This window comes from Anabrus simplex, chromosome 2 (genome assembly GCF_040414725.1).
Source record: "Anabrus simplex isolate iqAnaSimp1 chromosome 2, ASM4041472v1, whole genome shotgun sequence".
Lineage (NCBI taxonomy): Eukaryota > Metazoa > Arthropoda > Insecta > Orthoptera > Tettigoniidae > Anabrus > Anabrus simplex.
Genome location: NC_090266.1, coordinates 884,207,535 through 884,222,341, shown reverse-complemented (window position 1 = coordinate 884,222,341; position 14,807 = coordinate 884,207,535). Strand labels below are relative to the sequence as shown.

General features: G+C 38.8%; 1 protein-coding gene across 1 annotated transcript in view; it reads right to left on the bottom strand.

The window, feature by feature from the left end:
- The window catches only part of LOC136863722 (zinc finger protein 236), a 795,935-nt gene that overhangs the window by 235,163 nt on the left and 545,965 nt on the right, over nucleotides 1-14,807 (bottom strand). The window contains exon 18 of the mRNA XM_068226059.1: nucleotides 11,265-11,499. Coding sequence (XP_068082160.1) covers nucleotides 11,265-11,499 — 235 coding nt within the window. The remainder of the gene's footprint in view (nucleotides 1-11,264; nucleotides 11,500-14,807) is intronic.

The window sequence follows — 14,807 nt, the reverse complement described above, 5'->3', positions numbered from 1 at the left end:
CTTTCTGGATATTGTTTCTGGAAGATCAGAGATGTACAGATTAAACAGTAGTGGTGATAAAACTGATCCTTGGGGCTAACCATTATGCAGTTTTCTCACTGAGCTTTTCTTTTCACCTAAACAGACCTCGAATTTCCTGTCACTGATCATGTTGTTGATAAGCTGTGCAATCGTTCTGCAGGGTATATCTCTGAGTAATTTATAAATCAATCCTTCCCTCCCTGACCCGGTAAAATGACTGGAAACAGGCTGTGGATTTTCATTTTCAATCAATATTATTAATGAGATTTTAAACAAGTCTTTCGGGAGGAATGAAACAAGAAAAATAATTAATAATAATAATAATAATAATAATCATAATAATAATGTAATTTGCTTTACATCCCATTAACTACATTTATGGTTTACGGAGATACCAAGGTGCCGGAATTTAGTCCTGCAAGAGATATTTTACGTGCCAGTAAATCTACCAACATGAGGCTGACGTATTTGAGCACCTTCAAATACCACCGGACTGAGCCAGTTGGGGTAAGAAGATCAGCGCCTCAACCGCCTGAGCCACTCGGCCCGGCAGAAAAATAATTAAAGCACGAGCTGAAATATACTTCTGGACAATTACTAGCATGGCTGTGAAAAAGTCTCGAACTTAGGTTATGTCACTGTTACATATGCAGCACTACAATGGATGCAAAGTACCGAGTGTCGCGTCTACCTGTGCCTTTATCTGTAGCACAGTTCTGTAAACATCGTGTACACAATATTATTCCTTTGTTCATTTCGTACTTCTTCTCTGTGACTCATTTGTTCAAATTCTGTTTGATTCATGTTTTTGCCACACATTTTTATTCAGTTATTATAAGTAGTGTCCAGTCTAGAAAGCCAAGAATAACGGCCGAGAGGATTCATTGTGTTGACTTCATGACACCTAATAATCTGCAGGCCTTCGGCCTGAGCAGCAGTTGCTTGGTAGGGCATGGCCCTCTGCCGCTGTAGCGCCATGGGGTTTGATAATTTAAAATTATAAGTAGAGTTATGGTATGAGTTAATATGTACGATACAAAGTAGCTTGAAAGGAACTGTTTGTAAATATGTACTGCATTTAGCTTGTGTTTCCATTTGAGATTTCTTCAGTGCACTATTTACAGACAAGCTTGGGATACCAATGATATGTTGGTCATTGTAATTTCATACACAATTCATAAGAGGTTTCATGAACAGAATAAATAGGTTATTAACACTTGTGGTGATTTGTCTACCTGGCACACTAGCAAAGTAAACAGTAACTTAGAATACAAAATACTGTGTAGTCGACATACTTTGTCCTTGTGGCAGCCTCCGCATGGGGGAAGTTGTAATAATAAAAAATAGAGTAATTGAGAGAAACTCATCCATGCTGTCAAATATAAATATTTCACATGTATTACAGTAACAAATGTAATTGTGGATAAATAGCCAGGGAACATCCAAACTGGCATAGAATAAAAGTGGAAACCAGAGTCTTTATGATAATATAATATAGTAGAAATGTAGAGAAGTCACTGACCAGAGTATTGAATGAATTTGGATGTAATACAGGACACAATCTTTGAATACATTCAAGTACAGTAAGATTATATTCGAATACTATGGATAGAAGAGAGAATGGATATGTTACAATGAGAATAATTAAGGGTCTTCAATGTGAACTAAGAATGAATATATATAAAATATACCGAGCTCGATAGCTGCAGTCGTTTAAGTGCGGCCAGTATCCAGTATTCGGGAGATAGTAGGTTCGATCCCCACTGTCGGCAGCCCTGAAGATGGTTTTCCGTGGTTTCCCATTTTCACACCAGGCAAATGCTGGGGCTGTACCTTAAATAAGGCCACGGCCGCTTCCTTCCCGGTCCTAGCCCTTTCCTGTCCCATCGTCGCCATAAGACATATCTGTGTCGGTGCGACGTAAAGCCAATAGAAAAAAAAAAAATGAATATATTAGGTTAGGAAAGTCTTTGAGGACAACATGTGGTTAAATAAGGATTAGTTAAAATCTGAGTGTTACTACATCGATGTGCTGGTGATGTACAGATAATTGTCCTCAAAAGTTTATCACAAGTGAGTATATTATTATTTATGTGAGGGATATCTGCATAGATATTGGATGTTGTGTCTTTGTTATTTTCTTTGATGAAAGAATCTTCTATGAGGTGTACTCTATATTGCTAACATGATATACTGAAATAGAAAGTGCGTTGCAAATGACTGTGTCTTTGTGAAGGATATGCTTGTAGGAAGTAAGAGATATTAAGGCCATCTACGCAAAATGACTGATGTACTAAACATGGAATTTTGGATAATAGAGTAATCTTAATCAGGTAAATTACATGGAAATGATAATTTATTTGGGCTCATAACTGTCTTCACTTGAATTACTATGATATGTGATAGTATTCAAAGCATCGATCCAAGGAGATGTAGAAGAGGAGAACGCCACGTCTTCAAACAGACTATATGACGGAATATTTATTGGCACTCAACAGCTGTTTTTATATTATGTAGATGATTATTGCTTGTGATTTGGTACATGTAGAGGTTGTATTTCACTTTCATCTTGAAATAAGAGAGGTTGGAGAAGCGATCCAACTTGAGTCTCAAAACATGCTGTTATATGCCATTTTAGTTTCAGGTTTTCAAAGTTCTTGATTAAAAAAAAAAATGATTTCTTGCCTGTTTTATCCATCCAGGTTACCAGTTTATATTTTGCACTATTTAGCAGGATGAACTGATGCACTATCTAGCAGGATGAACTGATGTTATTTTCCTTTAAACAGATGAGTAGTAGTAGTAGTAGTAGTAGTAGTAGTAGTATTATATCATATGAAGTCACGTAAGTGCGGCCACATATGAACAATTTCATCAAATACCATGATAATGTTTGTTTTGTGGGTCCCAGTAAATTGTGATTTTGTGCAAGTGGTAATGTTGATTGGAATTTAGGGATTTAATATATGAGTCAGTTCGCACCTGCGACCCCACAGGTGTGGGAAAAGTGGTAGGCAAAGAAGAAGAAGATTTATAAATGTATGTATTCCCAATAATTAGACTACATATTAACATAAGATACCGTGCGAGTTGGCCTCTACATGTTTATAAGCTGTGGAACGTGGCATTCGACAGTCTATATCAGGGCTGGCCACAATGAGGCTCGCGAGCCGCATGCGGCTCTTGAGTCAGTCTTGTGCGGCTCTTGACACCAATCTTAGAGTTAAGTTAAATAATATAATTAATGGACTCTAACGACATCTCGAGGCTGGCGTCAGTCAGTAGCAGTGATGTGCGGCTTAACGTTACTAGCGCTGGAGGTCAGTGGTAAGACGTGGGAGGTGAAGATAGTTCCGGTGCCTTCCATTTGATAGTGTTTTGAGCGGGAGAGTGTGTCAGTGAGTCAGTGTCGTGAGGTGAAGCCTGTCGCGTTCACGTATAGGCAGTAGCAAGTGTCGATACTTTTCTGTGTGCCGTTGTGTGCTGTTTCAGTACAGTATCGACACTCGCTACTGCCTATACGTGAACGCGACTGGCTTCACCTCATGACACTGGCTCAAAAGCAATATCTTCCTTGTAAAGATATTTCTGAATTGGCCCAGATTATATTTAGCTTTCATAGCAAGTTGAAGCTTTTTGGGAAAGACCTTCAGACTAAAATATTTTCTCATTTCAAATGTTTGAAGAAAATTACTGAAAGCCTTCCTGACGTTCAGGTGGAAACTGAAGATTACATGAGTAAAATGTCTGGCCTGCTGAAGAAATCAATGGCAGATTTAATGATTTGAGATCACTTAAACCTTCATTTTCATTCCTGGAAAATCCTTTTTCTGTTGATGTTGTGGGCGATGGAAGTCCTGTTTCATCACCAATAACAAAGGATACAGCAGCTGTAGAGTTGGAGCTACAAGAACTGCAAGAGGAAGAAGAATTAAAAGGACTCAAACGAAGTGGCATTTCTACCATAGAATTTTGGAAGAATGTTCCAGAAGAAAAATACACACTAACAAAACAGTGTGCCAAAAGACTAATCTCAATCTTTGATCCACACACATAAGTAGCCCCACTGTGCTCAACGATTAAGTTCATTAAATCTACATATCGATCTGAATGAACTGATGAACATTTAAGTGAACCTGTGCGAACTGCGCTTGCCAATTATCAGCCAGATTTCAAAAAAAAACTAACAGCAAAAGTGAACACTCAGAAAAAGCACTTCTCAAAAGTAAAATCTCATTCCTGATGTGTACCTGAAAATAATGTTCTGTGTAGTGTAGAAATAAATTTTCCTTCACTTGTTATAAAATGAAAAACATGTCTTCATTTTATAAATCATTTTCTAAACATGCTCCCAATTTTTTGTCTCCTAAATTTGCGGCTCTCAGAAGTAAGGTTAGTGGCCACCCCTGGTCTATATTGTTTGATTCAGACACCATTATTGACGTGATATGCAGTTTGAGATTCACAATTGTTGCATACAACAATGAATCAAGCTTCCTATAATCACCAATGAATCCTTTGTCTTAATTATGATCGCAATTTCACTTATCCACCCATATTAAAATATTTATAATATAATCCTTGGACGTGAGTAAATGTGGAAAAATCCTTCCAAGTATTTTGAAACCTTACTTTATCATTTCATTTTGCTAGTTCATTTCTACCCATCCTCTCTCAAATTTTTCTTAGATATTCTATGATAGTAAATTTAGGTACTGACTAGGGAAAGAGAGAAGGGAGATATCTTCGAAGAGCAAAAAGCTCACATAATTAACTCAGGCAGCCATACTGCCTCTAGTGACAAATAACTTGAACTAAAGCTTCTTGGAATTTTGTAGTAGTAGTAGTAGTAGTAGTAGTCGTAGTAGTAGTAGTAGTAGTAGTAGTAGTAGTAGTAGTAGTAGTAGTAGTAGTAGTACCACCCATATATATACAGTCTTCTGCACTACCAATGTAAACTAGAATTCATTGCAAAACAACAGACAATGAAACAGACAGGGAGAAAAAAGAGAATACAATATTAGATGCAGGTAAGAATGCATTATTTTGTCAGCCAAATAGTCAGATCTGTATTCTTTTAAAGTGTTAATAAATTAAACAAAATTGACAACATGTTGCAACACATCAGCACACAGAGAGAAAAACCATTGCTAAAAATATGTAACAAGAAGGCCACAGTTGCATTTTCAGTTACTGTTAGCAACATGAACTTACAACATACAGGAAGATAACTAGAGCAGACAAAGTGAGAATGTAATTGGATTTCTGTGCAACATAATAAGCACAAACAAATTTTTTTAAATGACAAGCGAGAAAAAAATTGTCTGATGGAAAATCAGGAAAGAAAAAGGAGAAAAATACAAAATGACAAGAGTGTGAAAGAAATATGCAAAGAAAAGAAGGAAACTTGAAGATAGGACATCAGGAATGACTTGAACTGTGGAAAGAAACAATTATGTGGAATCTGAAGCCTGAAAGTGCCAACAGCAGAGTGGTGAAGGACAAAAAATAATGAGAGTAATGAAGAATATAAAGTTGATGGAAAGAATATTTTCATTAAATTATGCCAAATGTATGAGAATGGTGAAACCAAACAGGTAAGACATTTAACCAGCAAGAGGTGGTATAAAAATAAATGTTACCATTGCAGAGGAGAGAAAGTAAAATGACAGTGTATCAGTAGAAATAAATTTATTTCATTTCATTTAGTGTATGACATTACAAAGCATGTCAACTTTGGAAATGAGCAATACCATTCAGTAAAAACTTGATCATCTGAACCTTAGTTATCCAGATTCTCAATTATTGGGACGTGTAGAGCCAGCCCCGTCATTACGTCGTTACATTACATAAGCTATGGTTGGATGCGCTAGCGAGTGGTTGGCTGTTCCAAAAGCTCTTGTATTATCTTAGTGATAAAGTAGTTAATAGTTGTAGAAATTTAGCAAATTCTGTGTGTGTGATACATTCAGTTGCACAAATATTGGTGTTTTTCATTTGTTTGTAGTAATTGAGATTAGTGGTATTTATTTACAATTTTTACACTGAGTAGTTCTGTAGGCGTTCGCTAGATTACAAGCTGTGTTAGAGAAGTAACAGGTGCATCCCAATAATTGCAATTCAGATGGATGGACTCTGTCAAGAACAGTATAAGAAAAAGAAGAGTGGCCTGGAATACAATTAATGAAGAGGAGTGGTGGAAGGAAAGGCAATGGTGGAGAAGTGCCATCAACACCCCAGCCTGGCTGGAGTTGTACAAGCGGAAATGAAAATGATGATGATGGCCACGATTTACCACCACCTGCAAAGGGCTAAACAACATCATGGTCCTTCTCCTCATGAGCTTGGTTGTTTGCGATGTCAACAGAAATATTTTGTTTTACGTTGAGAAGATTTTCAAAATATTCCTTCCATCTGTCCAGTGATGCCCTGGGATCTGTTATAAGTTCACCTGATTTACCCAAGAAACTATTGATTTCCTTTGTCCCTTAATTTCTAAATGTCTTTCTTATTGTTTAGAGAGGTTCCCTGACACTTAACCTAACCTTTGTAGGTTATTATCAAAATCTTCCCACAACTTCTCCAAGGATTCAACAGTTATTTGTTTTGCTCTGTTTCATTCAACTATGTACAATTCCCTGTCTGTATCAGTTCCTGTTTGGAGCCATTTCTAATATGCCTTCTTTTCACATTTACAAGCTACTCTTGCTTCATCATTCCACCCAGATGTTTGCTTTTTCCCATCTTTATATACAGTTGTTCCTAGGCATTCCCTTGCTGTTTCTACTACACCATCCCTGTGTGCCATTGTTCTATATCGTTAAACTGCTTCCTGTCTATGGTTTGAAATGTGTCACTAATTATATCCATGTATTTCTGTCTTATTTCCTCGTCCTGGAGATTTTTTTACCCTTATTCATCTGCAGACAGGTTTTACTTTCTCTAGATATATTTAGATCACTACAGACCAGATAAAGGTCTGTATCATAAAAAGGCCCCTGAATACCCCCACATTCCGAACAGATTTCCTGAATTCAAAGTCAGTTATGATATAGTCTATTATGGATCTGGTGACCCCACACTCCCATGTCTAGCGAGGAATAGCCTTCTGCTTGAAGAACATATTCATAACTGCTAACCCCATACTATCACAGAAGTCTAATAAACGCTTCACATTCCTATAAGCTTCCATAATCTTCCCTTTTCGTATCCTTCAGCTCTATTTCCAACTCTCGCATTTAAAGCACCCATTAGTTCTACCCTATCCTTGCTCTTGTCCCTGAACACGATGTCACTCAGTGCTTCATGAAACTTGTCAACTTCATCCTCATCTGCACCCTCATACGGTGAATACACTAATTCTTCCAACAGCTAAATCTACCCTCACCATCCACTCATTTACATGCCTAAATGAAACTATGTTTCATGCAATAGTGTTCCTGACGAACAGTCCTACACCCACACTCTGCCCTTCCTGCTTTAATAATAATAATAATAATAATAATAATAATAATAATAATAATAATAATAATAATAATAATAATAATAATAATAATAACAACAACAACAACAACAACTACTCTTTTACGGTTTTTGGAGACGCTGAGGTGCCGGAATTTTTGTCGCGCAGGAGTTCTTTTACGTGCCAGTAAATCTACCGACACGAGGCTGACTATTTGACCACCGTCAAATACCACTGGACTGAGCGAGGAGTGGACCTACCAAGTAGAGGTCAGAAGGCCAGCGCCTCAACCGTTTGGGCCACACAGCCTGTTTTAACACCTGTTAAGAATATTTTATAATCTTCTCTCTCTTCCTCGTTATCTCCCCTTACTGGAATATCACTGACTCCTAACACATCCAGATGCATCCCCTTTGTTGACTCAGCCACTTCTACTTTTTTTCTTCGAAAAGCCCCATTAATATAGATAGTTCCCCACCTAATTCCATTTTGTTTGCCAAGTCCCTTGCCTGTCAAATGGAAGTGGGACTCTGTTACTCCCATAGGTCTGAAACTTGCTTAAAATGTTCTGAGCTTTGTAAATTCTGTGAAGCAACATGCTACACTACTTATACATAGTCCCAATGAGGATCTCTCCTGTAATACGTTAGGGACCACCAGTGGATTGTACAAGGAGGACCATGACTCAGGATATGTCTGAGATGTTCATTCCTATTTATATCATCTGGTATCCAGTCACTCAGGACCACTTACAAGGTCACTCAGCCATTGCCCATGGTTCATGAACTAGGATGTTATTACAACAAACCACACCATGAACACTTTATCTATTCCCGCTGATGACAATAACATTTTTGTTGTACTATTTGTTAGGGATACCAATATAAATCAACATCTATATCATCTGATGGCCAGGCAGAAATCAATTTTTTGTAATGAGACAAAGTCTCTCATAGTGCATTGGTACAGCCGGTGGCTCTATGTAACCTACGCAGTGGCCTCCATGGTATGCACTAGCCATGCGTCTTGGTGGGTGTACTATTTACCAATTGATGACTCCAACTTAGCACACTGGGGCGAAAGGCTGGCAACAAGGAATGAGTTAGCTGGAAAATTTATAACGTCCAATAAAGGACCATTTATACTGGTATTATAAATTCACTCATTCGGGACAAATATTTCAGGTTCCCTATGGGAATTAACATCTATATCATTTGTTAGGGAACTGGTTTTTCTTCATATTTCATTACCTAAATACAACATTCGACACCTGAAAAACACAAGATGTTGCTTTCAATTCTCTGATAATTTGACAGTGTAGATGATTTCGGTGCGTTTTTTGATGGTGTAGAAATGGTTTGAGCTATGACACAGGACGAAAGTGACAGCTGAGATCTCTCTCTCCCTCCCTTTGTATGTTTCTCTCATCTTGTTTGTGTTTTATTGGACTCTGCACAGAGCTATGTCCAGTCACCACATGATTCGTTGAATTACTGGTAGACAGAAGTTGACTTCTGATCCTGTTTTTTAAGTTAAAAACTTAGGTCAGTGCTGTATGCAGAACCATCACATAGGCAATGATAGAACATACAGATTATGTATACTTTCCTTATAGAGGTTCTCTTAATCCAGTCACTAAGTTGTTCTCTGAATATTCATTACATAAAGTAGATGGAAGTTTTTTGTTCAGTTCAATGTTTTAAGAAATGCATTGTCTTCTAAGCAAGTGAAAAAGTGATTGCTCTGTTCTTGTCAGTGTTGACAATATAGAATTTCATTCGGTAGATTTGGTGACTTTCTATACTGGTATGATGCAAGTTTGCTCACCTGAATGCTTGTGCTTTTCAGTGGTGTGATAAATGTTTACTCTTTGGGTTGTTATAACTAATTTTACTGTGTTTATCATAATGATAAGAAGAAAGTATAATAGATAACGATGACAATTTGAAATACATATTGACACATAGATATTGACTGTAATCTTAATATGAAGCATGTGGACATAGAGCAAACGTGGAACTTTCCTGCCTCTTCATTGAATAGGATGCACAACAAAATGAAACGTGTGCAAGAGGGACAATTTGCTGAACCTGGAAGTGTGTTACAGAAGTGGTTTGAGCAAGCCCGTGCTTTGAACATACCAATCGATGGTACACGCCTGTAATATAATAGCGCAGATCGGCATCATTGACTTTAAAGCTTTGAATGGTTAGATTGAGAGGTTCAAGAATTGGCACTCGCTAGTTTACAGAGTTGTGCAAGGAGAGGCTGCTAGCATGTATATCGACACCGTAGAAGCATGGAAAAGTATGACACTTCCTCAGCTTCTTGATAAGTACAGTCCTTGTGGCATTTTCAATGCAGACGAATCAGGCTTACCCGACAAAACCTGGGATTTAAAGGAGAAAAATGTCATGGAGGAAAGTTAAGTAACTTCTTTTCTACAGTTTTGTTTTATGTTGCACCAACACAGGTAGGTCTTACAGTTACTATGAGATAAGAAAATGCTAGAAGTGGGAACGAAGCAGTTTTGGTCTTAATTAAGGTACAGCCTGAGCATTTGCCTGGTGTGAAAATGGGAAACCATGGAAAACCATCTTCAGAGCTGCTGGCATTGGGGCTCGAACCCACTATCTCCTGGACGCAAGCCGACAGCTGCGCGCCCCTAAGACACGCTCAACTCGCTTGGTGAAAGTTGATGCAAAATGAGGTGCTCAGAAGAGAAAAATCTTAATGTTCATTGATGAATGTGCAGTACATCCAATTGACACGGCCTATCTACGGAACGTGAACTTGTATTTTTTCCCCCCGGCCAACTGCACTAGTCACCTGCAGTCGCTTGATCATGGTATTAAAAAAAAGTGAAACAAAAATATAGGAAGCGGTTGGTTTCTCTTCAAATCACTATGAGGAAAACAACCTCATGGAAGCGATGCAGTTTGTAAAATCTGTGTGAACTGAAATCCATCAAGAAAATGTTTTAACATGTCTGGTTTCAGTTATGTTGCAGATGACTTCACACCTATACACTGAAATCTTGCGATGACTGATGAACGGTGACAAATAGCAGGCAAAGATGACAATGTAAGCTTTGATGCTTATACAGACTGTGATGACAGTGTTGTGGTCTGTAAGTCTGTGATAACTGACAAAATTCTCAATCAGCAAATAAGTGTCAGGAATAAAGTGAAGAAGGGAACAAACCGTACGCCACACTAGCGCCTACACTTTCAAGAGCTAGAAGCAACGGACACAGTGTGACAATATGTTACAAGATATGTTGTTGATGATGATATGGCTTTAATGCCGCAGATGGATTCAGTTCTATGTAAACTTGGATAAAAGAAAAGACAATCCACTCTGAATATGCTTTTCAAATCTGTGTAATATGCAGTAGTTGCAATACATTATTGTGTGCTGTGTAATGTATGATAGTTGGAATATGTTACTGTGTACAGGCAATTCATTTTAATTTTTGCATTGTTATTTATTCCCCGTTTAAGTTATTGATAATATATGTTTATGTTGTGACACTAGTAGTGCACATAAGGAATTATTAGGGTCAGAAATTTAATGTACATGTCTACACTGTGTTCATATTTTACACAGTATAAATACAGTATAGTTGTTTTTGGTAGTACATTTTCCCACTTTTGATATCCAAATTCTTCAGTCCCTTTAAAAACGTATTAATGAGGTTCCACTGTAGTACATTATATGATCAAACAAGGAGTTAGATTTTAAGAAACAAAAATAGGAACAAAATAAATTACAATATTACCTGAAGGGCCAGTTCTGGTTTGTGTGTTTTTATGTGCTTCCGGCAATTCATAGATGTCTTGAAAGTCTTATGACAGTAAGGGCACATGAATGGTCTGCTGTCACTATGGGTATTCATGTGACGTTTAAGGCTGCCGTTAGTGGAGAACATATTGTTGCACAAAGGGCATTTGTATATTTTCACTTCTTCATGAGTTCCCAAGTGAGCCTTGAGTACTCCATTGGAGATGAAGCATCTGGAACAAAAGAATTATACATAGAGATTAAAAAATGAGAAGAGATGTACAGAAGGAGAAGAAGAAGAAGAAAAAGGAGGAGAAGAAGAAGAAGAAGAATATGATGATGATGATGATGATGATGATGATGATGATGATGATGATGATGATGATGATGATGATGATGATGATGATGATAAGGAACACCAAATGGGGTGCTAGCTTTGTGGGGAAGTGGGGATAGAAGAGGGGGAAGAATACCACACCAGCGTTCATTTCTCCAGTACTGCAAACCAATGACTGAAACAAATGGGGAAAGGTAATAAATAAAGCTCAGTCTGTACAACTTATTTACTCCATATATGCATGTTAACTCTATACACAGAAATGAAAAGAAATAGAGGTAAATTTAAAGAAGTGACGTGCTGTAGCTATTCATGTCTCTCATGGATGCATTTTGTGGTCCTGAGAAATGATTACAGTAATGTGATAAAAATGCATGTAGGGAAACATAATTCTGTGCTATAATGTTTTATTTCCCATGTTAAAATGGTTCATGTTTGTGGGTTACTGTAGTCACGTCCTAGTTCGTGAACCATGGGCAACGGCTGAGTGGCCTAGTAAGTGGTCCTGAGAGTCGGGATACCAGTTGCTATGGAATGGGAGTGGGCATCTCGGACATATTCTGAGTCGTGGCCCTCCTTGTGCTCAGGCGGCTAGGACTATACAATTCACCGCTGGTCCATAACCCGTTAGAGGAGAGATCCTCACTTGGACTATGTGCAAGTAGGGTAGCATCCTGCTTCATGAATTTACCGAGCTCAGAACACTTTAAGCAAGCCTCGGACCTATGGGAGTAATGGAGTCCCACTCCCATTTGACAGGCGAGGGACTCCTTGGAAACAACTTGGCGAACGAAATGGAATTCGATGGGGAGCTATCAATATTAATGGGGCTTATGGAAGAAAGAAGGTAGAACTTGCTGAGTCAGCAAAGAGGATGTGCTAGGAGTAAGTGATATTCGGGTAAGGGGAGATAACGAGGAAGAGATAGGAGATTATAAAGTGTACTTGACGGGTGTTAGAAAGGGAAGGGCAGAGTCTGGGGGAGGGCTCTTTATCAGAAATACCATTGCACGCAACATAGTTTCTGTTAGGCACGTAAATGAGCAAATGATGTGGGTAGATTTGTCAGTTGGAGGAATTAGGACTAGAATTGTGTCCGTGATTTCACCATGAGAGGGTGCAGATGAGGATGAAGTTGACAAGTTTTATGAAGCATTGAGTGACATCGTTGTCAGGGTCAACAGCAAGGACAGAATAGTGCTAATGGGTGATTTCAATGTGAGAGTTGGGAATAGAACTGAAGGATACGAAAAGGTGATTGGTAAATGTGGGGAAGATATGGAAGCTAATGGGAATGGGAAACGTTTGCTGGACTTCTGTGCTAGTATGGGTTTAGCTGTTACAAATGCATTCTTCAAGCATAAGGCTATTGACCGCTACACATGGGAGGCTGGGGATACCAGATCCATAATAGACTATATCCTAACAGACTTTGAATTCAGGAAATCTGTTAGGAATGTACGAGTTTTCCGCGAATTTTTCGATGATACAGACCACTATCTGATCTGTAGTGAACTAAGTATCTCTAGGCCTAGGGTAGAGAAAGTGAAATCTGTCTGCAAACGAATAAGGGTAGAGAATCTCCAGGACGAGGAAATTATACAGAAGTACATGGATATGATTAGTGAGAAGTTTCAAACAGTAGACAGTAAGCAGGTTCAGAATATAGAAAGTGAATGGGTGGCATACAGGGATGCTGTAGTGGAAACAGCAAGGGAATGCCTAGGAACAACTGTGTGTAAAGATGGGAAAAGGCGAACATCTTGGTGGAATGATGAAATGAGAGCAGCTTGTAAACGTAAAAAAGAAGGCTTATCAGAAATGGCTCCAAACAAGGGCCGAGGCAGACAGGGATTTGTACATAGATGAAAGAAACAGAGCCAAAAAAATAGTTGTTGAATCCAAAAAGAAATCATGGGAAGATTTTGGTAACAACCTGGAAAGGCTAGGTCAAGGAGCAGGGAAACCTTTCTGGACAGTAATAAAGAATCTTAGGAAGGGAGGGAAAAAGGAAATGCTACGGGCTTTACGTCGCACCGACACAGATAGGTCTTATGGCGACGATGGGATAGGAAAAGCCTAGGAGTTGGAAGGAAGCGGCCGTGGCCTTAATTAAGGTACAGCCCCAGCATTTGCCTGGTGTGAAAATGGGAAACCACGGAAAACCATCTTCAGGGCTGCCGATAGTGGGATTCGAACCTACTATCTCCCGGATGCAAGCTCACAGCCGCGCGCCTCTACACGTACGGCCAACTCGCCCGGTAAAAAGGAAATGAACAGTGTTTTGAGTAATTCAGGTGAACTCATAATAGATCCCAGGGAATCACCGGAGAGGTGGAGGGAATATTTTGAACATCTTCTCAATGTAAAAGGAAATCATCCTGGTGGTGTTGCGAACAGCCAAGCTCATGGGGAGGAGGAAAATGATGTTGGTGAAATTATGCTTGAGGAAATGAAAAGGGTGGTAAATAAACTCCACTGTCATAAAGCAGCAGGAATAGATTATACAGAAGTATGGTGAAGTGTAGTGGGAAGGCAGGGATGAAATGGCTTCATAGAGTAGTAAAATTAGCATGGAGTGTTGGTAAGGTACCTTTAGATTGGACAAAAGCAGTAATTGCACCTATCTATAAGCAAGGGAACAGGAAGGATTGCAACAACTATCGAGGTATCTCATTGATTAGTATACCAGGCAAGGTATTCACTGGCATCTTGGAAGGGAAGGTGCAATCAGTCGTTGAGAGGAAGTTGGATGAAAACCAGTGTGGTTTCAGACCACAGAGAGGCTGTCAGGATCAGATTTTCAGTATGCGCCAGGTAATTGAGAAATGCTACGAGAGGAATAGGCAGTTGTGTTTATGTTTCGTAGACCTAGAGAAAGCATATGACAGGGTACCGAGGGAAAAGATGTTCGCCATACCGGGGGACTATGGAATTAAAGGTAGATTATTAAAATCAATCAAAGGTATTTATGCTGACAATTGGGCTTCAGTGAGAATTGATGGTAGAATGAGTTCTTGGTTCAGGGTACTTACAGGGGTTAAACAAGGCTGTAATCTTTCACCTTTGCTGTTCATAGTTTACATGGATCATCTGCTGAAAAGTATAAAATGGCAGGGAGGGATTCAGTTAGGTGGAAATGTAATAAGCAGTCTGGCCTATGCTGATGACTTGGTCATAATGGCAGATTGTGCCGAAAGCCTG